General features: G+C 51.5%; 2 protein-coding genes across 3 annotated transcripts; one reads left to right on the top strand and one right to left on the bottom strand.

Moving 5' to 3' along the window:
• Positions 1–849: 849 nt before the first annotated feature.
• LOC133343565 (dihydropyrimidinase-related protein 2-like) lies at positions 850–10,077 on the top strand. Of its 2 annotated transcripts, none has more exons than XM_061553258.1 (14): positions 850–1,243; positions 2,418–2,506; positions 2,620–2,804; positions 3,605–3,769; positions 4,005–4,066; positions 4,858–4,938; positions 5,050–5,118; positions 5,220–5,340; positions 5,699–5,855; positions 6,299–6,440; positions 6,562–6,732; positions 6,848–7,027; positions 7,446–7,626; positions 8,231–10,077. In XM_061553258.1, the coding sequence occupies exons 1-14, from the start codon at positions 1,205–1,207 to the stop codon at positions 8,320–8,322; spliced, it is 1,734 nt and encodes a 577-aa protein (XP_061409242.1). In that variant the 5' UTR covers positions 850–1,204; the 3' UTR covers positions 8,323–10,077. The 2 variants fall into 2 exon arrangements, with proteins under 2 accessions (XP_061409242.1, XP_061409241.1); XM_061553257.1 differs by having other exon boundaries at positions 8,210–10,077.
• LOC133343564 (uncharacterized) lies at positions 8,790–27,717 on the bottom strand. Its single transcript, XM_061553255.1, has 14 exons — positions 27,597–27,717; positions 23,654–23,951; positions 22,998–23,060; positions 17,312–17,658; positions 17,000–17,087; positions 16,360–16,431; positions 16,135–16,272; positions 13,129–13,332; positions 12,073–12,289; positions 11,789–11,955; positions 11,574–11,672; positions 11,264–11,455; positions 11,053–11,162; positions 8,790–10,961 (listed from the first exon to the last, which is right to left on the bottom strand). The coding sequence occupies exons 2-14, from the start codon at positions 23,906–23,908 to the stop codon at positions 10,640–10,642; spliced, it is 2,274 nt and encodes a 757-aa protein (XP_061409239.1). The 5' UTR covers positions 23,909–23,951; positions 27,597–27,717; the 3' UTR covers positions 8,790–10,639.
• Between the last annotated feature and the right edge of the window lie 80 nt (positions 27,718–27,797).

The raw sequence follows: 27,797 nt of genomic DNA, 5'->3' as shown, positions 1-27,797 counted from the left end.
TGTGCGTTTGCGTGTGCGAGGTTCATGTGCAAGGTGCATGGGTAGATTGTTGCATCGCAAGACCGGAGGAGTGGCGCTGACTTAGGCAGGCCTTCATTCAGCAGTGGATTGATCATGGCTGATTAGTGGGCGTGTTGTGGGGAGCGGTGACGCAGTAGTTCGCGCACTACTACGAACCTGGACACTTGAGTTCAATGCTCATCCATATTCAGCGTTAAATGAGTATCTGGAGCAATGTATCGGCACTGTGAAGACAAATACCAGAGTCAGTCGCCAACCCCAAGTATGGCGAGACTTGGGGTAAGTTATGTTCGTAAGCACGAGGGGTTGTGTGGCCTGCATCACGCCTGGCCGTCTTTGTCACTCCAGTGCTATACACATGGCACCCAGTGTAAGGCTAAAGTAACCCAGGGGAGGCCCTCGTCCAGTCGTGGATTGACAAGAGGGCTGTGTGTACGCAAATGTGGGTATGCGTAGCCTCGGCGAAGTCCGTGGTGCAGCCACGACTGACCCCTGGCCCCGCTATGGGCGAACACTCACACTTCATCACGAGTCGTGCGGGAGGTCTTGGAGCAACGACCCAAACCCTTCGCACGCGGCCCAGGTTCGTGACTCGCGACATCAGCAACTCGGCGTTGCCGGTCCCCGCCGCTGGGGGCTCCCCATACCCGATCTGAGCAGGGGGACGGAGGCCTGGAAGTCGGGGGGGGGGGGGGTGCGATGGGGATTGGGGCAGGAGGAGGGGGAAGAGGAAAATGGAGGGAGGGGGAAATGAGCGCACAATAAGGGAGGGGGAAACGGGCCAGGGGAGGCTCAGTGCGAGTTCGCGCCGAGCCGCTCTGAATGCTGATGAGCCGCGCACCAATCAGCCGCGCCCGCCTGAGCGAGCCGAGGGGGAGACGGAGCATCCGACACCATTCCCCCCCCGCCTCCGCTCTTCATTCCATCCCGTCACTCCCTCCCACCATCCATCCCTCCTCCATCCCTCCTCCATCCCTCCCTCTCCGCCTCCACGGTCCTGCAGTCCGGGCAGCAGCGCGAAGCGGTGGACACGCGGACGGGAAGCGACGAAAAGAGAGAAGCAGCAGCAGCAGCCAGTTAGAGCAGCGTGAGGCGCGACCCGCGTCCCTTTTGTGAATCGATACCGTAGCTTCTCGCTTTCATTGTCTTGCACAGCCGCCTCTTCGAGGGATCCGTGACAGCCATGTCCTACCAAGGCAAGAAGAACATCCCTCGCATCACGGTAAGGCGCGCCGCCCCGGGGCTGAACAATGGCCGCGCGCTCGCGGAGTCGCCACTTCTCGCCGCGTTCAGCCGATTTCGTCGCCCGCCCGGTTTCGGGTCGGGATGGCGCCACGGCCGCCGCGCCTTTCATTCTCACGCAAATGGCGTCCGTAGCGCTGGTCCCCCTCGCCCTCCCAAACCCCGGCGCGGGGATGCATCCTGTTCTTGCTGCCCCCCCCCCCTCCTTGAGGCCCCGCTATCGTGGCCGGGTCACCCGGGATTGCTGCCCGCTAGGTGCTGCCCGCTGCTGCCCTCGCCGCCGGTTATTGATGATGGAGGAGACGGCGGCGGCGGCGGCGCTGTCCGTGGTGCTGAATGCATCGGCCGTCTGCTAGCCGCTCACAATGCAGGGCGGCGCCCACACGCGCGACCCAGCGGACCCACGCCCACTACAGCAGCAGCAGCTGCTCGAGCAGTAGCAGCAGGCCCGGCGACGCGTGCACTGCAAAAAATAAGATGCGTTTTTAACACGCAGAGCGCATTGAGATGCGCTGCGAGCCGGGGACGCTCGCGACATGCGTGCGGCGATAAATGGCGAGGCGGCGATAGAGGGCCTTTTGCGTCGTTATGCACAGAGCCCGGCGTTCAGAGCAGATCACAGGGAACACAGAGGACAGAGCAGAGCACAGTGCCAAACACGCAGACTGTGACACGCAGCGCACATCACACACACCAGCGCTCATTACAGAGGCCACAACACACGACGCATTGCGCATGGAACACAGGACGCAGACCACAGCATATCGAACATAGATAGAATACAGCGCATAGTACAGCGACTCGCACACACGATGTACCCTGTCGCGTGTCTTGACGCGTCCATGTGCATTTCATTGCTGGTCAGCGCCTGTTATGTCACACGGCCCTCAGGGCACGGCGCTGCCATGATTCGCGTTAACAATGCAGAGCGCGGGGGACGAAGTCTCGCCACTGACTCGGGAGCGGCTCGCAGGATCTAGAGGTAACGGCTATAGAATTCACAGTACACAGGTGAGGAGGTTACGGATGAAGAAGTGTTACAGATGATGAGGTGAAAGGTGAGTCCGTGTGTCTGCAGCAGGTGTGAGGTGCTTGCAACGGTCCTCGTGCCGATGCCCACCGATCACAGAGCTGGTGCCTCGTGTCATTCGCAGAGCGAGCGTCTCCTCATCAAAGGAGGTCGCATCGTCAACGATGACCAGTCCTTCCACGGCGACATCTACATGGAGGACGGCCTCATCAAGTACGCGCACGCTTGGCGCGGGGGCGGTGGCGGGGGGGGGGTCTCGGCAGTGAGAGCGGTGGAAGCACCCCGCTAGCGTCTCACACCGCGCCCTGTATCCGTGCCCTCCGCAGGCAGATTGGGGACAACCTGATCGTTCCGGGCGGCGTGAAGACCATCGACGCGCAGGGCCGCATGGTTATCCCGGGTGGCATAGATGTGCATACGCACCTCCAGATGCCCTACCTGGGCTCCAGCACCGCGGACGACTTCTACCAGGGCACTAAGGCGGCGCTGGCCGGCGGCACCACCATGATCAGTGAGCGCCGCAGCCAGGCTCCATCTGCTGTTGAACAGGGGCTAAGTCCCACCTGTCACACATTCTCTTCTCAGCTTTGCGCTCCCACCTCCGCTCTTTGCATGCCCCGTTCTTGCCATACCGAGACATGCATACTACACGTATCTTAGACTGCACGTGTGTAAGTACTGTGTTGGTGCCATGTGCACGTCCTAAGTGTGAATGTACACAAGAGCAGTTGTTCCCTACCTTTCTGGACCCGCAGACCACTGTTAACCATCACGTAATTTTCACAGACCACCGCTATTCAATAGAGATGTGGAGTTGTGTAAAACAAATAATTTCACGGACCACTTCCCAGGGCCTTGCGGGACTACCAGTGGTCCGGGGACCGCAGGTTGGGAAGCACCGCATTCAGCTACACGCGTGTACTGGTCGTGCGTGCTCGGTGTTTTCCCGTTGTAGATAAGGCCAGGGGAACATGTAAATGTCCGCGTCAACCTGAAGTAACGTGGAGTGATGGGCCCCACCGTATCAGAGTGTGGGCCTTAGGGAGGGGGGGGTGAGGGGGGTTAGCTGGGTCACAAAGCCCCCCTTTCCCCCCCTTCCACCGTCAGAACAGACAAAACCGAGCCAATATGTGTAATGGGGACTCGCGAAGTTGCCAAATTGATATTGATTCTAACACAACGACGCAACTGAATTGAGCAACAGGCGGCGACGCTGTTGATTTTCCGTCGGCACCGATTATGCGGATGAGTGGCCAGCGCGGCGGTGGAGTGCGCACTGCTGCAAGGACTCGCCGCTGTGTCTCCCCCTAGTCGACCACGCAATCCCAGAGCCGGGCCAGGGGCTCGTGGCGGCGCTCGACGCGTGGCGCGAGTGGGCAGACGCCAAGGTCTGTTGCGACTACTCCCTGCACGTGGCCGTACCCCAGTGGCACGAGGGCGTCGCCGAAGAGCTGGAGATCCTGGTCAAGGAGCGAGGTGCGTGCGGTCGGGGTCGGCGTAAGGTCGGCCACTCGCTGGACACACCACCACCATGCCCAGCCATTGGCGAGCCACGACACTAAATAGCATGGCCACTACAACACCCCGACCACATTACCAGCAACAACCGGGGCCTCCTCGCACTGCACTGGAGCTGTGTGTGGAGGTTTGTGTTATTTTGCCGCCGGTGAGGGGGGACTGAACCTCGTCAGCGCTGCCACTGTCTCTGCAGGTATCAACTCGTTCCTCGTCTACATGGCGTACAAGGACCAGTACCAGATGAGCGACACAGAGGTGAGGCTGCTCTGCGTTAAACTATCTAAATTTTACCAGAAAAGGCCCACTGAGCTAAACAGCTCTTTTTTACATAAGCAACCTGGCCACGAACGATAGCTCAACGAAATGGCTTATCACGTGGAAATGGAGAGCAGCAAAATTCTCTAAACGCGTGATGTTGATTTTCTAAATTTGGAGGGGAAAACCGGAGGACCCAGAGAAAAATCCACGCGACCACGAAGAGACAATAAATATACAAGCGTCAGGGTCGAACCCACGACCTTCTATATACGAGGCGAGGTAGTTAACATCTTCCCACCGTGGCACCCAAATAAAAAAAATTAGGCGGTGCTCATACCCAGTTTACAGCCCTGAGCCAGTCGTGAAAAGTCCACATTCCGTTGATGGCCAGCGAGTTTATCCATAGGATACCAACTGTTGACTTCCCCATAAAGTGGTACTCATTTTAATATCCCCGGAGTGATGATGGGCTGAGTCGATCCCCGCACGGGGTGCTCGCTAACAGCACTTTCCCCAACAGTCTGTTCAGGCTATATGGGGGATTTTTGTCTTTGAATGTGGGGTGAGCGTTCGTGTAGCGGTTAACACGCTGCGCTATGAACCCGGCGACCCAAGTTCGATACCCGCTCACGGCCAACAACAGTGGCGATTATTTGAACCGGTCCTTGGCCTCCCCTAGATCGACTCAGCCTCAAATGAGTACCTGGTGCGATGTGTAAACATCGCTACTTTCCCAAACAACCTGTGTAGGTGATACGGGAGGTCTTTATCTTTGTGCGCGCATGTAGATGTACGAGGTGTTCACGTACCTCCGTGACATCGGCGCCATCGCCCTGGTTCACGCCGAGAATGGTGACATAATAGCCGAGGTGAGTGCCCTCCAGGACCGGGTTCGTCCAGCCAGCAGCTGTGTCACTTTTACCCAGCGACGTGGCCTCACCGCAGCCTCACCGTGGGCTGCCCGTGTTGGACTCTTACAGGAACAGAAGCGAATCCTGGAGATGGGAATCGCCGGTCCCGAAGGTCACGTGCTCAGCCGGCCAGAGGAGGTGAGCCCTGGCCGCCACCACCATCTCGGTGCCGCGAGACCGTCGGTGCAATCCTCCCGACCGCGGTGACCGACCTCCTCCTCTGCTCACCCCCTTTGCAGGTGGAGGCCGAGGCCGTGAACCGTGCCATCACCATCGCCAACCACACCAACTGCCCGCTCTACATTACCAAGGTCATGAGCAAGAGCGCTGCCGATGTCATCTCGCAAGCGCGCAAAAAAGGTGAGGGGTGTCAGGGTAACGGACACGGGGACGAGGCAGAGGCACGGCTGGGTACCTACACCGACTGGGCGGGTTTCGGTGGCTGTACGCGCGCGTGTACGTGCACGTGTGTTATGAATCGGGTGTGCACGTGTGTTATGGATTGGGTGTGCACGTGTGTTATGAATTGGGTGTGCACGTGTGTTATGAATTGGGTGTGCACCGTGATGCACGCGGTGAGTCCTGTGCACACGGCCCCACGTGCTGCTGTGTCAACGGGGCGTGTGCGTGCAGTCGGCTTGGGGTGCGTGCGATGACGGGGTGTGTGGACTCAGCGTGGCGTGCGTGCCGCGTCCGTGTGCTGCGTGCATCGCGCCAGGCGCGGTGGTGTATGGGGAACCCATCACGGCGAGTCTGGGCACCGACGGATCTCATTACTGGAGCAAGAACTGGGCCAAAGCCGCGGCCTTCGTCACCTCTCCGCCTCTGAGCCCTGACCCCACCACGCCCGACTACCTCAACTCTCTGCTGTCCTGGTGCTGCCGCGCACGCGCTCCTTCTCACGCACGTTGCGCACACACTCCGACTGCAATGTCGCTGCTCCGAAAACGAATGCTTCAATAGGATGAACAAAATAAATATAACTTTCGCCTTGTTCACCTGCCATTCCACGTAAAAATATATACAGTTTACAAATCCCATTTGCCACACTGCCCTCTGGGAGTGCGTACATTGAGCTACATTGGTTCAACACAATCAAACTTTGGACCAGTTTCGACTTTCGTTGTCTCATCAGCAGTCAATCTTTATTGCAATATAAATATCGAACTGCCAGAGCTTTATGTTTTATGTGGGTCCAAGTTAAACACATATATATTTGAAATACACAACACAAAATAATCACAGGAAAATGTCCATCTTCCTGTGCATCTCTTGTCCATTAGTGACCTACAACCCCTGCCCCTTGCTTACCCCACAGTGGGGACCTCCAGGTGACGGGCAGCGCACACTGCACATTCACCACCGCGCAGAAAGCGCTTGGGAAGGACAACTTCACACTCATCCCAGAAGGAACCAACGGCATTGAGGAGCGCATGAGCATCGTGTGGGACAAGGCAGTGGTGAGAACAACACACGTACACACACAGGCTTCTTCTTCTAATGCCTCAGCCTTTTGGGTCGTAGAGGCCACGCACACACACACCCCACGTGCACAGTGATAATCTCTTCGCCTGCCCGCAGGCCACTGGCAAGATGGACGAGAACCAGTTCGTGGCCGTGACAAGCACCAACGCCGCCAAGATTTTCAGCCTCTACCCACGCAAGGGCCGTATTGCCGTGGGCTCAGACGCCGACCTCGTCATCTGGGAGCCAGACACAGTCACCACCATCTCGGCCAAGACGCACACTGCGGTGGGTCCTGGCACGCTGTAGTTCGAGCGCCGAGCGATGGTGAGCAGTGAGCACCGGAGAGTCTCGCGAGGGCCTCGTGGTGCCAATGGCCGCGTCCGTGTCCGTGTCCCCGCAGGCCGTGGAGTACAACATTTTTGAGGGCATGGAGGTGCGGGGTGCACCGCTGGTGGTCATCAGCCAGGGTCGCATCGTGCTGGAGGAGGGGAAGCTGAGCGCCACGCAGGGCGCTGGCCGCTTCGTTCCACGCAAGGCCTTCCCCGAGCAAGTCTACAAGCGCATCAAGGCCCGCAACAAGGTGCACTGCCGTTCTGTACACGTGACTCGGTACAGACATGAGTCTCAGCCTCCTGGACACTGGTCGATGCCCGAACACATGCGTTTATGTGCGTGCGTGTGGCAAGCGGGAGTGTAGCGGTTGGCGCGCTCCGCTACAATCCCAGCGACTCGATTTCGATTCCAGCACACGGCCAACACCAGTGACGATTATCTGAACCAGTTCTGGGCCTCCCCTAGGTCGACTCAGCATCAAATGAGTACCTGGTGCGGTGTATAAAAATCATCGCCACTGAGGAGTGAAATGCGGTCGTGCGTAGTGCTGGTCACCCACCCCCTCGTGTGCCGTGCCGGCCTTCATAGGTGCTCGCTAGCTGCACTTGCCCCAATGGTCTGTTAAGGCTACACGGGGGATCTTTGTGTTTGTGTGCGCACGGCAGCTGGCCGAGATGCGGGGCGTGCCGCGGGGCCTGTACGACGGCCCCGTGTTCGAGCTGAGCGGCTCCTCAGTCCGCTCCACCACGGCCACCCCGACCCCGTCGGCGCGCACCTCGCCTGCCAAGTCGGCCGTGCAGTCAGCGCAGCTGCGCAACCTGCACCAGTCCGGCTTCAGCCTCTCAGGTAGCGCATCGCACACACGTGGGGTGCTACTCAGCAGCACGGGGCAACGGGGTCCGGAGAGCCCACTATTGCCATGGGTAGTCACGATCAAGATGACATCATTAGAAAAGCCAAACGTTTTCTATCTTCCACCATATCCTGCAGGTGCTTCACAACAGGCACACGACCTCTTAGATGTGCCCTGAAAGTATCTCACCATCAGGCCGTTTAGAATATTTTACTATTAATTTACACATGGTAAGCCGCTTATTTGAGCTATCATTTATGGCCAGGTCGCTTCTGAAAAGGTTACATACAGCTCAGTGGGCCTTACCTTGTAAAATAATTAGTTTAGTAAAAATAGTTCAATAGTTGTTTCCCTTGATCGCTGGACTCATGGGTAAGGTGAGAGGAATGAGTGGACGAACATCACAACAGTGCCTGGCAACCTTGTGACGATGCCTACACAAACTGTCTTGGCACACATTCATACTGCCCATCATCGCTTTCATATCACACATCACCGCTGTTTTTGCTGCTGCTGCTGATTTGTTTACTTCTGTCGTTTTGTGGCCCCCGCTAATGGCTGTGCCGATGCTAACAGAAGCTGTGATCGGCCGCACAGGAGCCCAGGTGGATGACGAGCTGCCCCGCCGTACGGGACACCGGATTGTCGCCCCGCCGGGAGGCCGCTCCAACATCACATCCCTGGGCTAAGGGCGAGGGGTCGCCCCCGACGGCACGGGAAAAGCCCCGCCCCGCCCCCTCCCCCGTGCCCTCAGCACCCGCCGCCCAGCCCTGGCTGCGCCGCGCAGATCCCCCCCCCCCGGTCCCCGTCACAGCCAGGCCACACCCCCGTCAGATGAAGCACCTCGCATCGCGCGTCACCCACACACCCCTGCCACGGTCGCCCCTAGCCCGCAGTACTGCAACACCCCACCTTACTGCAGCACCCAGCACAGAGGGACCCCCCCGCCCGACCCCCCCGCCCGGCAGGTAGACGTCAACTGTACACCTGTCCGAGGGTCCTGACGCCTGGGATGCGACGCGGTGGCGTCCTTCACTCAGCGTACCCAGGACCAGCGCTGCTGCCACGCTCGTGTGCGGGGGCAGGGTGGCACGGAGGCACGGCGGGGTCTGCGTGCCGGTCTCCCGTCACGCACGGCTGGGCCTGGCTCTTTGCCGTCTCACGGAAATTCACTGCCACTTGTCCGCGGCTCCAGACCAGATCTCTCGCTCGTCAGTACCACGAGAAGGCAAAATTACATTTTCAAGGTTTATTAAATACATTTAGGGCAACTATTGGAAATGTGATAAACGTACGTACTTTTATTGGCCATATGATGAATCTGTACATCGATTGTTTTGCCACCTCAAGTGATACCAAGATCTGCTCTGGCCCAAGGACAGCGGCGCTGGTGCCAGCGGCCAGAGCGCCATAGCCGTAGGTGACTGTGATGATGTCCTCACTATAGTATTATGATTTTTACCCTCACATCTGTTGTATTGCCATGCGCAAGTAAGCGGCCAGTGTGGTAATGTTCGTGTAACGAGTTGCAGATTAAGGCTAGGGTAGCCTGTACGTGGCGTGGTGCATGTTGTTGTGTATGTGAATTTGGTGAATGTGCGTTACATGGCAATTTTGGTGCTCGCTCTCCATCAGTATACCCCTCCCCCCACCTCCAATGTCCCCAACGCTCTCTTTGGTAGGGTTCGCTACGCCGCCTGCTCGTGAATTGAATTTGCTGTTTAGTTCCTGAAATAAGTGGTCCCGGGGTCGGGACGCATCGGGGGCAGGGTCTGAGACCGGGAGCAAAGTGGGCAGTGTGGGTAAGGGGGCTGGGGACAGGTCCCATCTACTCCACCACTACGTGCACAGCGACACTGACTGCAGGCTGCGGTTCTTTGGAACATGGAGTATTTTGCGCACTACGGAGAGGCTGTCGCAGTGGTAGGCAATTGATAAGACTCAAGAAGGCTGCGTACGTAAATTCGCTGTGGGGATCCTGTCCCTTTCAGTCCAATAGGGTCGGGCAGCACGGATCAGCCCTCGTTTACAAAAGCTGCTCATTCCTCTGGCCACTTAGATGTAGCGCAGGGCTGCAGGAGATGTTGCGTTTAAGTACAATAAATATTTTTTGTTAAGAGCATGTGGCTACATGCCAGTGCATGCAGTCTGAACAAACGTTACTCCATCTCGCAACTGTCCTCCCACGTGCCTGCAACGCTCATCGCCACTCTTGACTTCTCAGCTGGCGATGTCACCTGAGGGGCGGCCATCCAGCCCAGGTGCTGCCGCGGGGCGCCGCGTGAAAGCGTTGCGCGCCCTGCGCTACCGGCGAGCCCTCGGGCCTAGACCCTGCCCCTTTGCCCTACCCCCCCCCCCCCCCCCCTTTGCAGGCTGTGGCCCATAGCACTCGTGCCCTCCCTGCCCCACACTACTGCACCTCAATAAAGTCTTTTATAGCTGTGGTTCCTTGTCCTGGTAGGTGCCGTGATTGATGGTTCCCAGGGATGTGTGCCGTCACGCGTAGATCACGTGCAGCGCTACTCGTGAGTGACGCCCCCGTCGCTCCTGCAGATTGAACACTGCAAACGGAACAGCCTTTCTTTGTAAACGAAATCAGTCAGCAAGCTCTACTGCACCACGAGACATGCACAACATGCGACAACCAGAACCTCCCACTGGTTCCACAAACAGGCTATATCCCACGACACTGTCCTATTGGACTCGGGTAACACAGCATGCGTCTTATGCCCATCAAGGCTCGTCTCCTGGCAGTCAATGCCACAGCATCAAACTTGATGCATCTTGTTTGTGTCATATTTTACTTGTATGGCCACCCAGATCAGGTGAGCCCATTACGGCTCAAGTTCTTACCTGGTAAAATAAACTCTGATCACTTGCGAAGGTGAATTCAAGCAAAATCGACGCATTTTAATATGCACAATGAGTAAAAAAAACAGAACCCAGAGCACCACTGAGCAAGACTGCACCTCGGCATCACTGAAAATGTATATTATCTGGGCTTTATTAGTTAACAAGTAGGGGTCCCGCAGTGATGTCCCCTCGCGCTAGCAGCTGCTCCAGCAGGGTCCGGGTTCTCTGCCTCAGATCCTCGCGAGCGGCCCGAGCCACCTCCACCGTGTGCCCGCACAGAACCACGTCCCGCCGCCATTTTATTTGCATCGCGTCGATGCGGGGTCCTTGCAGGCCCCCCGGTTCGGAGCCCACGATAGAAGGCCAGAGCCCAGAGCAGAGTCTGGGGTCCTGGCGAAGCGGCGGGGGGACCCACATGGCACCGCTCCAAAGCGACACCCACAGCTCACTTTGAAACTGTGCACGGTGCACGGCCCTGTGGGATGGACATGCACAGCAGGGCCGTTCATTGCGACAGCCTGCAAAGAAGACGCACCCCGCATGGCGGCGCTGTGCCTGACACTCACCCTGGAGCCAGGCCAGGGACCTCCCGCAAAATTCCGCTCAGGATCCTTGTCTCACGTTCCTGCAGCCGCTGTTGCCCCAGCATCACCAGACAGGCGCGCTCCTCGCGCTCCTGTGGACGCAGGCACATCGTTACCCGTTTAGGGCATCTTTGTCATGTAAGGAACCTGGCACACTGGGGGTGACCGTCACTGAAGCGCACGCCGGAAGCACCTTCCTGGCTGCCAGGAGCGCCTCGTGCTCCTCCTGGGCTCGGCGCCATTGCTCCGTGCCAATGTGCGTCTCTCGCAGCTCCTCCCGCAAGCGGCACAGCAAGACCCGAGCCCCGTCAGTGCCAAGGCCACTCGGGCCCAGCATCTCCTCCATCTGCATGTCCAGGGCTCGAAGCAGCGTGCCCTGCAGGGACTGGCAACACAAAGACCGGACCGTGACGCTACCTCTGCCAAAGCTTCCTGGCGTGGTCTCGGTGAGTGTGCAACGTGGAGTGGGAGCGAGGAGGCTGCGTGGTGGGATCGACCCTCACCTCATGCAGCTGGGAAATGGCGAACACCTCCTCAACATCAACCTCCTTATCTGTGCTGCCACACGCTGTTACCTCTTCACTCATCTCCTCCTTCCACTGCTGTAAAATGAAAGACACATCATTCCAAGCACCTGCAGTCAGTAGTTAAAGTCCTCACTCAAAATCCCTGACGACTCATCCCTGACAACTCATCCCTCCCAGCCCTCTCTGCTCACCTGCACCAGTGCTGGGATGGAGCTTCTGTGGAGAGGAGCCCAGAAAGCATGGGACGGCCTCTTCACAATCCTGTCGCGTGTTCTCCCCAAACCTGGCCGAGCTCCCAGGCGCTTCTGTCTATACTCCGCTAGCCGAATCAAGAGCGCAGTGCTTTCCACCTCCCAGCCTTCGAGATGTCACACACAGTGTGGGGGGAGAGAGGGACAGGAAGGGCGAATGTTATACGAGTGGAGCATCGGTTACCTCCAGGCCTTGGGAGACGCGGGATGAGGAGGGAACGTACGGTGGTCAAACTCGTCCTGCAGGCCGAGGAGTCCACACTGGAACGCGCGCACGGCCTCCTCGGCCCTGCGGCATCCGTGCTCCTCCTTCAGGTTCGGCGCTTGCAAGACCAATATTGCACTCCTCCTCGCAGCCTCCAGTACACGCTGCCTCGACTCCAGCGTGGAAACGCGGGCACGCACGGCACGCTCCCAGGCCAGCATGCGCTCGTCCAGCATCTACACGCACGTGCACATACGGACGTACCCGGCTCACGCGAGTCACCGCAAGAGCTGCGTATGCAGCAAGTCATGTTTTACAAAGCCTTGTACGACAATAATCAATACTTATTGACCCAGGAAAGCCACCTTGAGTCCAAAGATTATTTTTCAGGACGGATCTGTATTGGGATGTTTGGCCAATACCAGTTACATTGAATGTGTTTAGTCATGGGATAACACCAGAACACTTGAAGGAATCCCACACAATACAAACTCTACATACAAACTCTACATACAAACTCTACATGCAAACTCTACATACAAACTCTACATACAAACTCGACATAAAAACTTGACATACAAACAAACTCGACATACAAAGGCACCCGAGTCAGGAATCAAACCCAGGTGGTCCTTGCTTTGAGGCACAAGTGTAACTACTCCACTACCACCACTGTGCCCCCCAAAGGATAAAATGTTTTCATACGATTTAATTATTTATTAAATCGCAAAAGCATCTCAAAGAGATTTAGAAATACACAGGGAATACAGAATACATAATGGCCATAGATTGAGGAATAAATTGAGGAATAGACGGAGGGGAAGGAAAAGAGAACAAAACTACACACGAGATTAATGGTGCAAAAACACAAAACAGCAATTCGTGCATGCACAGCAGAGCAGCAGTCAACCAAGCGTTCAGCAGCAACTGAGTCGCAGGAAAGTCCTGAAAAAATACATCGGAAACAAATCTCTGACCACTAGGAATCCCTAGAGTCCCTGCTGGGAGCTGCTGTGAACGCTGCTGGTGCCCGACGACCCAGCCCGGCCTCCCCGTGCCGTGCGCTGCTGCTCACAGATGCTCGCTTGGCTGCCTCCTTTGCCAGCTCGCACTCGCCCAGCAGCAGTCCCTGGATTAGGGCCCCTGGGGCCCAGTCCATCCTGTCGAGAAGCCCTTGTCCCGGAGTCCCCGGATGCCACTCTGCCTCTCTCTCCGCTGACCTCACTTCATCCTGCAGCTGCAGCAGGTACGCATCCACAGAGGAGAGGTATCTGCACACCTGAAAAAAGGGGAAATGGGATTGATATCTGCACACCTGTACAATAACAATGGGACAGGGATGTTCAACCCTGTACCAAAACAATGGGGCAGGAATCTGGACCCTTGCATAAAGACAACGGGCAGCACACATGCAAGTGGACAACGCACACCACGTGAAGTGTGTGCTAATGCCTGTACACACAGATGAGTATGCTGCTCTTGCAAGGAATGAACAGACGAGCACCCAGCAGTAGCGGTGTGACTTGAGGGGGCAATGGCCACACATGTCGAAGACGGCGTCTTAATTCAATTCCAATCACAGTTGAGTTTGAGGAAAAATTGATCAAGACGCTTGACAAAACCTGTGTAAATGTTGTGATTAGACCGTGTGTGTTTTTTTTTATGCAGTCTGGCTGCCCGAAGCCATTAAGATATAAGGATCGTGCAAGGACACAATCAGTAATTCATCAATAAACGACCGCTGGGGGCACGACCAGGGGGGAAGAACATGCGGATTGGTTGAAGACTTGGAAGAGAGATTTGGAGGGAAAGAGAAACAAGGCAGAGGGGCCAGTTAGATGCCAGAGAAAGAGACCAACGAACAGGGTCTCTGTGGAAAGGGAAATGAGAGAACTTTCTGAAAGGTCCAGAAGGAACGAGAAGTAAAACTGGGATGCAATGTGAGCACGGGGCTTGGTTGGGGAAAGCTTCCCCCCAGTGTGGAGTGCAAGTTGTGTTGCTGCAACAATGAAGTTCCCTTACCAGGCCGAATTGTGTGGACTCCCTTTCAATATCAACACATTTTGTGCCATGTCTGCATTGTCTCTATTTGCATAATCCAGTCACTTTCCTGAATCAAGATTATATATTTCTTGCATACTTGCAATGTCTAAGACTCATTCACGCTTCAGTTATGATAGTTAAATTTGGTCTAGATTTGTTAAGTTGAAAATGTATTCAAATATTGTATTGCTTGTTAGCCCATCCTAGGACAGAAGCTGTAATATTAAAGATGTAAATTAACATTTTATTGGGTGATTGTTAATTTTATTAGGAAATGTAGCACATAAAGACATTTTTCTTAACTTAGTAAATTAAATTAAGGACTTTGGAATATTTCTTGGTATACGATATTAAGTGTGAATCTCTTATCACTGTTCAAAAGGTTTCCCTGCAGTTGGCTATCCTTGATGAACACTTTGATCCGCTGAGAATATTTAGATATAGCCAGAGCATGGGAAAATACGGGTTCATTGAGATAAATACCCACATTTTCAAAAGTCTGACCCTGCGACTTGTTGATCGTCATCGCATACACAGGAATTATCGGAATTTGTCGTCGTTTCAGTACGAAAGGAAGCGTGACGTCACTTGAAGCGAGGTCGATTCTCGGGATGAAGACGATTTCGCCTCGGTTGCAAAGGCGAACAATTTCTGTGGCTGTATAATTTGAAAAAGCCTGTAACTTCACTTTAGCACTCTTTTAAAATCACCTGAAGCTGTTAACTGACAAATGTATCTTCACCGATGGACACTTGATAGCGAAAAGTGAAGAAAGTAGAGTGCTGATACTGTCTGAAGTAACTTAGCAAATAACGAAGACCAAAGAGAAGCATTAGAATACGAATAAATTGATCAGAGTATAATTTTATCTTGTCTAAATGTAATGGGAGGATGTATTGAAAAAAAGAATGTCATCAAACACTTCACTGCGTTTCACTGTAGCACTATATTAATGGCAGTGCATGTTGCACAAAAGGAAGTCATAAAACACCTCACAGCATTTGACCGCAGCACTGCATTAATGGCAGTGGTTCTTGCACGCAATTATGTTATAAAACATCTGACGTAATGTCACAGTAGCACTGTCTTTAACGGGCGTTCAATTACTTGCAATTCACTGCTCTGATACTTACTTATCTTCTGCTTTCGCTCGCTGGGGTTGAAATCAAATTGGAATTCGATACAATGTCTGCAAAGTAGCAGAGAAATGTTTATTGTAGCATAATTTGGAAGCGTAAAGTAGACTTGCCTTTTGTTGACGTGCCAAAGAAACAAATAAAGGCACCAAATGCACTGTGATGCGGCATATAATTATTTATTGCCGTCACTTTCTATAAAGATAAGCGAATTTGCGTAAAAAATGTATCATAGTCACTCGACCTTCTTCTGCGTTAGTCAAAAAATGCAGGCACACGTGAATAATAATGAGGGGGGGGGGCGCATGTGGAGTGACGTTACGCGCGGGACACACACGCAGCCTTGATTGGCTTGTTATATTAGTTGCTGCGTTGATTTCTTCATGAGCTTTCCTTTCCATCAAGAAACGTCAATTTGCGTAAACACATTTTCGTTTCCGCTCCACTTTCTTCATGTGGAGTGACGTCACCCATTCATGATTATTAATGATGGGGGGGGGGGTATGTGGAGGACCCCACCTGTTCATGATTATTAATGAGGGGGGCTGGTCGACGTGGAGTGACGTCACGCGCGTTACACAGACATTCTTGGCTCATTATTCAAGTAATGTATATTTATATATCTTGATGTATTCGGCTGAGTGGCTCAGCGGTCGAGCAAGCCGCTTGCAATCGGAAGCTCGTGAGTTTAACTCCTGGTTGTGTTGGTGGGGGTTGATTCCGCCCATCATCATTCCTCCGAGGTCGATAACATGAGTACCACTTTTTGGGAAAAATCAACAGTGGATGTCATATGGAAATCACTTTGTCTTAAAGTACCGCAATTCACCCTAGACAAATAATCAAAGTTCGATGCATATCAATGGATTTATGTTAATCTGATAGAATTACAGCATGCTCACCGTAAGCTGGGTTTTGCAATTGATCCAGGATGAGCTGGAGGCACTGTGGCTCAGGGATTCTCCAAGTTCCTCCGGGAACCCATCATCCATGTCCCCATTTCCCAGCCAGCCTTCTTGTTGATCCGGCGTGCCCAACTCCTGTGAGGAAAGAAGGCAACAAGACTGCTGTCCATGTGCCCCATATGGCAGGGAGTCCACGGACTATAGTAGAGCGAGGCCTCTTACCTCATTGTGTGGTCCATTCATCCTCTGTTCTCCATTGCTACCACACAGCTCCTTCAGCATCATCTCCAGCAGCTGTCATCACACGCAGCACGGGCACACGTTACTCATTCCTCAGCCTGGCTCTGTTGTTAATATATTTTCTTTAGAAAAGCTTTTTGTGTTTAGTTTGTTGTCCTTCCCCACACCTATTAGCACAGTTGGCTACGTAAGGTGCGAAAGAAGTACATTAAGTGCTTTTATTGGGGTGGTAACATGGCTCAGTGGGTTCTAGTTTGCCGTTTTTACAGAGGCTCACAGTTCAATTTCAGCTGGCAGCCCTGGTTAATACTGGAGGTGTATTAATCATAAAATATGATGCGCTGTTCATATTGGATTGTAAAGATCCTGGGACATCATTTGTGCTGGTGTCATGGTCCAAATTTGCCAAATTCAGAAAAATTACTCGATGTTTATTATAAAAAATGCATAGCAATCGTTGCCCCCTACTGTAACAACCAAGCAGGTAAAAAGTATTGAGCCTTGGTGAGGCTGTTCTGGTTAAACATGTCTTAATAATATTTAATGTAAATTCCACACATCGTTGTTAAAGCACGAGGCTGAGTGAAGAAGTAGCGATGGGATGAGCGGAGGCACGGCTCACCACACACCGCTGTCGGTGAAGGTTGGCCTGCAGACTCCTGCAGGACCGCTGGACCAAGGAAGACAATGCAGCATGCAGCCGCTCCTCACTGGAACCAAGGGCACCAGGTGAGAGGCACGTGGATTGGGGCACAGGGAGTGGAGCAAGAGCAATGGGGTGCAGGACAAGAGGGGACAAGGCACAGTGTCACCAGTACACGTAGGGTGTGAACATATTCAGGATGCCCACAGTCACATTCTAATTCACTTGAAGAGATTATGGGCAGCACAGCACAAACAATGAACATGCTTTAAGGGAGAGAGACCTCCTCACCTTTCCAAGACAAGGACCTCAGCCAAACACCCAGGCAGGCCCTGTCTCCTCCTTGCTGCCCCCACAGCTGCCCCTCTCCTGGCCACCCCAACATCCTCCGTGTCTGGCTCAATCTCCAACTCTCTCTTCGCGTCTCTACTTCTTGTGGCACTCTGGAGCTCCCTCTCAGCATCACCATGTCTTCCCCATGCGACAGAACCAGGTAGAGCCTCCAGCTCTTTCTCCTCTTGCTCACTGGACCACTCCGTGCACCCTCCCACATCTGCAGCCCGGGCCTTGGGTCGCCTGCTCCCCACCCCTTGCCCCATGTCGCGGGTTAAAGGGCCACAGTTGGCATTGATCAGTGGCTATTTTCTCAAGGCAGCAGCGATGGAGAGAGACGGCACATGAAACAGCACAGGGAAAGCGTTGAAAAAATCTCTCATTCACTGTCAAACCAGAAAAACAGTCACGAGAAGCACATTTATGTACAGTGACCATAGAAAGTGACCGTGCAATGGAGTGCTTTATCAGCTATGTACAGTGCGTGTGTATAGGTGAGACGGTGGTAGCGGTGGTGACAGTGATGTACCTTCTATAATAAAGGTTTTTGTTGGGTTAGATCGCGTAAATATATAAATTAAAACCCGCCACCACCCGACACAGCCAACTAGTATGGGTTGTCACGTAAACAGAACATGCCAATTCGTCAGTAGTACAGCACACCAGTGTGTTGAAGAGCCAAGCCACAACATTTACAAACTGAGTACGTTTCGGCAGTAATTACAACTAGCTTCATCAGTCCACCTGTTTCATTCCTTATATAGAGGCGTATATGTGTTGACCACCCTTCTGCGCTCTTGCACAATGTGAGGGGGCCGGGGATTACTGAGGCAACATACATTATGCATGTGCATTATGCGAGCCCTTTGAACTTGTCCTTCCTGTCTATTGTGTTTATTAAAATAGCCCTACCAACGGTAATCCCTATTGAAGTACGCTGCCCTTTGTAGGCATGTGTAGTGTTCAACACAGAGGCACACACTCTGGACTGGGAGGCAACACTTTTATTCAACAACTTCCCTATAGGGTAACACTGAACGTAACTCGGCTTCTCTAGCATGTGATGTGGCTCACTATGCGAGTAGCGAGTTAACTCAAGACGAAGACCCAGAGACGACGAGACACGGGACCCAGGCTTGATTCCACAGACGAGCCCAGAACACTCCCGGGACTGCCCCTTGATGCTCCTGGGTGTGGCCTCGCTCCACCTTCGGCCACGCCCCCTTCGAGACCTTTCCCAAAAGGATCTCGACCGAGCATCACGTGCCCCACTCAGGCCACCACGTCCTCACTTGCCCTCTCTCAGGCCATCACCAGGACTTTCCCCCCCTAGGGCTGGCTGACATCCAGTACTTACTCTGGTGCTAGAGAGGCTCCGGACGCACAGTTACACTACTGTAACAGTAGCTGGCGCGAATACCCTAGTGACACCATTTATGTCACTCCACATGTGTAGTGACTGTGCTTGTCACTGTATGGTGCCGGGGCTTGCAAAGTCACGGCCGGTAACGTTGTCATTACGGGCAGCCCGGGTTACGGGATGCAGTACAAACACTAGCGGTGGTTGGGTGAGTGCTGGTTAGCGTGGAGGCACTGCGAGCAGTGTGCGGTGCGGGCTCCCGGTGAAGGAGCGAGAGCGAGCGTCAGCCAGCCAGGGTTACCTTGGGGCATGATACTCTGGTTGACCTGCCGTCACGTGACCGGACAATACTGGAGGGTGGCCACCGGTGGATGGGAGCCACGGGGCGGTCACGTGGTCCAAAGGAGCTCTCGGGAACCTTCGAAAAGGAGCTCGAGAAGCCTGAAAGATGGGCGGGGCTAAGAGCAAAGCCAGCCCCAGCCTGGGAGCATATAATGAGGGCTCTGTGAGGAGGTCGAGGTTCTTCGTGTGCTGGTGTTGGAAGATCCACGTCAGGGAGAAGAAGCCTCTAGCCACGCGGTTGGGCCCAGCTTGGGGTCCGGACCGGGATAGCGAACCGTGTCTAGTTCTGCCGTAGCGTGCCTAGATGAGCATTCGAGACCCGAGTGGAGTCCGTGTAATGTTACGTGTTGATGTACAACAGGGGTCCTCAAACTACGGCCCGCGGGCCACATGCGGCCCGCCGAGGACATTTATCCGGCCCATGGTCACTAATTGGGCTGCGCTTGTGAGCACTAATTGGGCTGCGCTGGTGAGCACTAATTGGGCTGCGCTGGTGAGCACTCATTGGGCTGCGGTGGTGGGCACTGATTGGGCTGCGGTGGCGAGCACTGATTTGGCTGCGCTGGTGAGCACTGATTGAGCTGCGGCGGTGGGCACTCATTGGGCTGCGCTGGTGAATGGTTCAATGGGCCAATTGACTGGACTTGCCCCCCAGGCCTAAGGCTGCCAGCCCTCCCCTGGCTGCGCTTGACTGGCTCTCCCTCCCTCAGCTCCCTCACTTGCCCCTCGGCTCCACTCCCAGTGATATTCCTGTGTGCTGGGGATGTACTGCGATCTGTGAACAAAACTGCAGGTGTAATTAACTTTTTAATGGCACCCGCACCAGTGTGAGCCTGGGGTAAAAGCGGAGTTCCCCCAATCAGACTGCATTGATGGGCAGTGCAGTCTGTATGTCTCTGTGTGGGCAAAGTTATTGCTGGTATATTGTTTTTGTAGCGCTGTATATATATTGGTATTTTACTAATAGCAATTTTGACTCCCTAGGAAACAATGATGTCAAGAAAGAGAAAAATTGACTCGGAGTGTAGGATATTCAAAAAACAGTGGACTTATGATTACTTTTTCATGCAGTACAAGGAAAGAGCTGTGTATCTGATATGCCAGAATATAGTGTATGTGTTCAAAGAATACAATTTACGTCGACACTATGAAACTCAACATAAAGATAAATATGATTGTTTGGTCGGAGAAGTGAGAAAAGATGAAATATTAAAACTGAAAAATACATTAACAACTCAGCAAAATACTTTTTTGAAGCAGAAGCGGCTAAATATTTCATCACTGCGAGCAAGTTTTCAAGTTGCCAAGCTAATAGCGTGCACTGGCAGACCATTCGTGGAGGGAGAATTTATTAAAGAATGCCTTCTTTCTGTTGCCAAAGAGATGTGTCCAGAGAAGGCCGATTTATTTAGTACAGTGAGTCTTTCAGGACCTACAATTACACGGAGGATTGAAGAAATGCGAGACAATTTGCAAAACTCCACAAAAAAACTTTCCTATTTTTCCTTCGCACTCGACGAAAGCAATGATGTTCGTGATTCTGCACAACTTCTAATTTGTATTCGTGGAACGAATGACTATTTCGAAGTCACAGAAGAGCTTGCTGCACTGCAAAGCATCAAAGGAACAACTACAGGAGAGGATATCTATGAAAAGTTTGCCAAACTGTGAATGGTTTGGAGCTGAACTGGGCTAAACTAGCCAGTGTGACAACTGATGGTGCTCCTAGCATGGTGGGGTCTAAGAAAGGAGTAATTGCTCGCATTAACCAAGAGATGGACAAACATAACCATTCTCATCCAATAGCCATACACTGCCTCATTCACCAACAAGCGCTGTGTAGTAAATCACTGAAGTGGGATTCTGTTATGAAAATTGTGGTATCTTGTGTTAACTGCATTAGAGCTCATGCACTAAACCACAGACAATTTCAGGAATTTCTGTCTGAACTAAATGTTGACTATGAAGATGTTCTGTACCACACAGAAGTCCGTTGGCTGAGTCGAGGGAGAGTTTTGAAACGTTTCTATGACTTACTTCCATAGATTACAGTTATTCTGCTTTCAAAAAACAAAGAAGTACCAGAGCTCAATTATGCAGAATGGAAATGGCACCTTGCCTTTCTGACAGATGTAACAGAGCTACTCAACAGTTTCAATGTGCAACTTCAAGGAAAGGGGAAGCTCATCTGTGATATGCAATCACATGTCAAAGCATTTGAAGTAAAATTAGGCCTCCTCATCAAACAAGTGAAGGAGGAAAACTTCTGCCATCTCCCCACAACTCAAAATCTGTTAGCGGAAAAACCATTGGTTGCAATTCCCAAACAAAACATGTGTGGATTCACTGGAAAAATTGCAAAAGGAGTTCCAATTTAGATTTAAAGAGCTTCATCTCCATGAACAGGACATACAGCTTTTCCGTAACCCATTTTCGATTGACATTGAAAATGTGGATACAATTTACCAGATGGAACTGGCTGAACTGCAGAATTGTGACTCTCTGAAAGACGCATTCAAGTCAAGCAGCCTTCGTAACAACTATGCATCTCTCCCCTTTGAGACATATCCTCATCTCAGGAACCATGCACTCAAAATGGCAACCATCTTTGGCAGCACTTATGTCTGTGAACAGACTTTTTCCAGAATGAACCATTTGAAATCTCCAACCAGATCTAGACTAACGGATGCACACTTGCATCACTTGTTACGACTAGCAGTGACAAATATGGAACCGGACATTGACCATCTCATTAGCCAAAAGCAGGCTCATAGTTCCCATTGAAATACTGGCAAGTTTGTTGATTTAACTTTACTTGTTCTTCATTTTAAATATTGTATTTGTTCCCGTTTTGTTTCTTCACTTCAAAATAAGATATATGCAGTGTGCATAAGAATTTGTTCATAGTTTTTTTTTAACTATAGTCCGGCCCTCCAACGGTCTGAGGGACAGTGAACTGGTCCCCTGTTTAAAAAGTTTGAGGACCCCTGATGTACAATAAATAGTGTTGCTCCCAAGTTAACGTCTGCGACTCAGTTGGACTCACTACACATGCATTTAAATAATGTATTATTTGATTATTCGCTTCCACGCAGCACTAAGATGGTAGCTATCTGAATGGTTAAAGTTATTTTGATTTCTTTCAATTTCTCTAATTATTCTTAGCCAGTAGTAGCTAGTTTTGCACAAAAAATCAACATTACCAACATCAACGGAGTGTCCTTGTTGGCACACATGTTCTGCTACTGCTGACAGTTGCATTTTTAAGAATTTAATATATCTCTGATGTTCTTTTAGTCTCGTGCTGATCATTCGTCCTGTTTGCCCAACATAACATTTACTACACGTGCAGTTAATCCGGTACACACCTTCTGTTGATAGCTTCGGTAATACATCTTTTGTACCAGATATTAAATTCTGTATTTTATATACCGTGCCAAATCTGACTCTGATGTTTTGTTTTTCCAAACATCTGAAACAAATACAGCCCGACATGGTAGGACCTCTTTGTTCATCAAAAACTCTGAACATCTCGTAAATATAAGTTCAAAGGGCTCGCATAATGCACATGCATAATGTACGTTGCCTCAGTAATCCCCCCCCCCCACATTGTGCAAGAGCGCAGAAGGGTGGTCACAACACATCTACGCCTCTATAAAGAAACGAAACAGTTAGACTTCTCCACAAATCTGGCTGTCGCCTGATGAAGCTAGTTATAATTACTGGCAAAACGTCGTACTCAGTTTGTAAATGTTGTGGCTTGGCTCTCCAACACACCGGTGTGCTGTACTAGTGACGAATTGGCATAGTTGGCTGTGTCGGGTGGTGGTGGGTTTTAACGACACATTTATATATTTACGCGATCTAACCCAAAAAACCCTCTATTATGGATGATATTGGTCGCGAAAGCCTCCTATGTGTTAAACTGAGTGAGGTTCCTACCTGATACCTCTGGTTGATGGGGTACACGACCTGTGCCTTCAGTGCAAAGGCAGCCACAGCATCCTGCGGTGAGGGCAGGGAAGATGGAGTGGCTCAGAGGTAATCGCTGGGCCAGTGTGAAACAGCGGGCAAGATTGGGACAGTGGGGATCAGAGGGCATGGTCAGGGGAGTGTGGGTCAGAGGGCATGGTCAGGGGAGTGTGGGTCAGAGGGCATGCCCAGGCAGTACACATTGAGCAAGCAGGTTTGTGTCGCGAGAGGGGCCTCCGGATCAACCCCGCACTGGAATCCCGTGTTAAGTTCGGTTTAAAGTTTGCCTTTCATTTGATATTCTCATCCACATGATCAAGATGAGTCAAACTATAAGGTGAAGCCAAGCAGCTGCCATGTTTTCACAGCCTTTATTGCACCTGTGAATTCAATATATATGCATTATTTGGGAAAATACAGATGTACATCAAACTGGGAAGAATGAAGCTTGTTATTGTAATTACATCACCTGGACTTTTTAAACTAACTTCAATGTGAAGCCGAACAGCTGTGAATAATACAAATTACATGGTATGGACCAGGGGGAGAACATACAAACGCCAGACAAGCACCCGAGTCGGCTGGAGACAAATCACCTGGGAGAGGTTTGTGGAGACCGCTCGTACCTGGGTGTGGGTCACGTGCGGGGTTAATTGCGGCCTCTCATCCCTGGGACGCGGGCCCTGACTCCGGGCCCCCTCTCCTGCCCGGACCTCGGGGGCGCGGGGCCGCAGGCGGAGCCCGAGCAGCGCAGCCCCGAATCCCAGGGCTCCTCCCAGCAGCGCGGCCAGGGCGAGGGCGCCCAGCTCCGGGCGCGGCACCTCGCCCCGCGGGAATCCGGCGTGGAGCCCTCGGGAGGAGGAGGCGCAGCCGACCTCCATGAGCAAGGAGGGGGGCCCCGGGGAACGCCTCACAGAGGCGTAGCTAGGGGGGGCAGGGGGGTACATATGTCCCCGGGCGCCAAGGTAAAGGGGCGCCAAAATGAGGCTTACAACGTTACATTATAACTTATTGCGGCGGGCGCGGCAGCCTGAAACTACTGCACAAATCTACACCTCAACCTAAAAGTTTATATATCCCGCCACACACAGCCTACATGTCATGTAATTACATTTTGGTACGCGCGCCTATTAAGAACTTACATGGAAGAACGTCCCAAACAACAGACAGGCGCAGTCTTTCAGCCTTAGTCACTGGCCTGTTTTTTGGTGGCAGAAACTACGACGGCCTATTTTAAGTTCTTATTAGTGACACCACGCTCCAGGCGGCTGCAGCAGCCAGAGCAGCCCACGCACGTTCAATTACAGCATGGTTTAAACGCCGACTAGCGAACGGAGAGGAAGTGAATCGTTCGTGGCTATTATATTCACCAATCAATAAAGCTGCTTACTGTTTTTGTTGTCTATTATTTACATCATCGAGTTCAAACTCACGAGCTTCGTTTGAGTTAACGGTTTTAACAAGTGGAGAAAGCCAGAAAAACTAAATTCTCATGAAAACAATCCTAGCCACCGCACAGCTTTTACTGCATGGAAGGAATCCGAACGAAGGATAGATAATTGATGGTACTGGAATTGATGCAGTGGTTCAAGCTCAGATTCATTTGGAAAAACAACGTTGGCGAGATATATTGCAAAGAATACTCACCTGTATTAAGTTTCTGGTTTCACAAAATTTGGCACTACGTGGCCATGAGGAAAATTTGAATGCGGATGAGGATAAAAATGTTGGAAAAATTATCGCGCTGATCAAACTCGTTGCGCAGTATGACCCATTGTTAGCAAAACACGTACAGCACGCAGGAGAAAATCCGGGATCAGTTTCTTATTTGTCACCGGAAATCCAGAATGAATTTATCCACATACTTGCGTCGACTGTAAAGAACCAATTGTTGAGTGATATCAGGAAAAACAAGTACTACGGTATCTTACTTGACTCAACTCCTGATCTAGGACATCGGGAACAGCTTTCTCAGGTCATAAGATTTGTGGATGTGGATTTTCAAACTAAAAAAGTAACTATCAAATATCTTTTTTTTTAGGTTATATCGATATACATGCAAAAGATGCAGCAAGCCTAGAAAGAGTCATCGTCGGAAGACTGAAATCTGACATACCTCTAGCCGACTGTCGGGCACAATGTTATGACAATGCTGCTGTGATGACTGGGCATATATCCGGCCTTCAACAACGAATATGTGACAAATCACAGAGCATTGTCAACTGTGACAACCACAGCTTAAACTTAGCAGGAGTACACTCAGCTAAACAGGATCCACATTTCGTCACATTTTTTGGAACAGTTGAAAGTATATATTTGTTTTTCTCTCGTTCAACAATTCGTTGGGAAGAGTTAAAAAAAGCTGTGCCCATCACAGTAAAGTGGGAGTCTGAAACATGCTGGAGTGCACGATCAGAAGCTGTTAAAGCTATCTATGAAGGACTGGATGAACTAGTAGGGCTGCTAGACAAATTAACGGAGGACGTAACTATGACGCCTGAAACCAGAAGCGATGCAGAACAGTTACAGGCATGCGTATTAAATTTTAACTTCATAGTTTTATTACATTTCTAGAATGTCATTCTTGGAAAAATGTATCGTGTTCAGATGCGCTTACAGGAATTTTTGGAAAACGGGGCATAGATACAACAGGATCCTACTATGAACTTCAAGGAAGCAGCAACTGATCTTGAAACTTTGGAGCATGAATTTGTCAAGCTTCGTGATGAGTTGAGCCAAGTTGCTGTAGAAAACGCCAAAACAAGATGCACAGCCTGGGGGATAGATGTGGACAGAAGAAGATGCCAGGAGAACTGGCAAGAGATGCAGGACTTTCAGCAGAAGAAGAAATTGTGCGCGTTATGAAGAGCGTATTTGATCGACTTCAACAGGAGATGTCAACACGGTTTTTACGACTAAAAGACCTGAACACAAAATATGGATTTCTGCTGGACGTCAAAACTCTTCTATCCGACACAGATGTCGATGCAATTCGTCGAAATTGCACAGATTTTGGAAATTTCTATGACACCGACATCAATGGCCACGAACTTTTCACAGAAATTGGAGATTGCAAAATGCTGCTCAGTAACCGGAATGAAGTTCTACCAGAAACTCCTTTGGATCTTCTTAGTTTTATTGTGTTTTATGGAGACGACATATTTCCGAATTTGCGAATTTCACTGCAAATTTTATTAATAGCAGTTTCAATTGCAAGCTGTGAGCGGTCGTTCAGCAAATTGAAACTTATTTTGTCGTATTTGCGTGCTTCAATGGGACAAGATCGTCTCAGCGATCTTGCTCTTCTTAGCGTTGAAAGAGAAACATTGGAAAAAAACAGATTTTGATTACGTGATTGACCAGTTTGCGACAGTGAAATCAAGAAAAATGAATCTTTTGTAGACTATGTCAACCAGTCTACGACAGTGACTGAGTGAGCCATGTAATATAATTTCTATAAATTTGCTTCTTTAAATACAATGTTTCATTCAAATTTAAATTGTTATTCCTTATTCGATGTAATAGGAAAATGTGATTAAACGGGGGGGGGGGGGCGCCAATTTTATAGTTCGTCCCCGGGCGCAAAATATCCTAGCTACGCTTCTGACGCCTCAGTCCCGCGGGCCTCGGATCGGGGATGCTCGCTGCACCCCCGCGTGCTGTGCCGTGTATCACCCCCACTATCAAAGACAAAGATTCCCACCCCCCGTGTGATCTTCTTTGACAGACTGTTAGACAAGTGATAGACATGTGATAGACAAGAGAGACACGTGATAGACAAGAGAGAGACACGTGATAGACAAGAGAGACACGTGATAGACAAGAGAGAGAGACAATAGAGACACGTGATAGACGAGACACGTGATAGACACGTGATAGATAAGAGACACGTGATAGACAAGAGAGACACGTGATAGACAAGAGAGACAATAGAGACACGTGATAGACTAGACACGTGATAGACAAGAGAGACAATAGAGACACGTGATAGACGAGACACGTGATAGACACGTGATAGATAAGGGACACGTGATAGACAAGAGAGACACGTGATAGACAAGAGAGACACGTGATAGACAAGAGAGACAATAAAGACACGTGACAGACAAGAGAGACAATAGAGACACGTGATAGACACGTGATAGATAAGAGACACGTGATAGACAAGAGACACGTGATAGACAAGAGAGACACGTGATAGACACGTGATAGTCAAGAGAAACACGTGATAAACACGTGATAGACCAGAGAGACACGCGATAGATACGTGATAGATAAGAGAGAGACGTGATAGACACGTGATGTTGGAGAGGACGGGACGGCGCACCGTGGAGCGCTGTGGCCAGCGTCACGCTCAGCCGCCTGGTTGACCAAATCGAGCTCGGGGATGTTCCCACGATGAGTCAATGAGATATCCGCTACTTATGTTGGCCATGAGCGGTAAAAACGAACGCGCGCTCACCACGGCACCACCGCTCGCGGCGTGGCAGGACGGGAGACTCGCGGGGACACAACTCTCCCCCCACCACCGCCGCCCGCCGCTGCGCCCGTGGACGGGGTCCCTCGTACCCGAGCGTTCGCCTCGGCAGCCACAGCGACCGGGACCCCTGGGGTGTCTGCCCACCGCGAGCGATCCACCCACTAACGGGAACGAGTCGGCGCCACGACCAGAGCGCAACTCGTGCGCAGTCACGGCTCGGAACAGGTGATGTCATGCAAATAAATCACGAGCCGTGACGTCGCCCAAAAACAACGCGGAGATATGACGTC

Source organism: Lethenteron reissneri, chromosome 17 (genome assembly GCF_015708825.2).
Source record: "Lethenteron reissneri isolate LAM-NWPU_2019-01 chromosome 17, ASM1570882v1, whole genome shotgun sequence".
Taxonomy (NCBI): Eukaryota; Metazoa; Chordata; class Hyperoartia; order Petromyzontiformes; family Petromyzontidae; genus Lethenteron; species Lethenteron reissneri.
The sequence above is the reverse complement of the archived record's forward strand: the minus strand, read 5'-3'. Positions and strand labels throughout refer to the sequence as shown.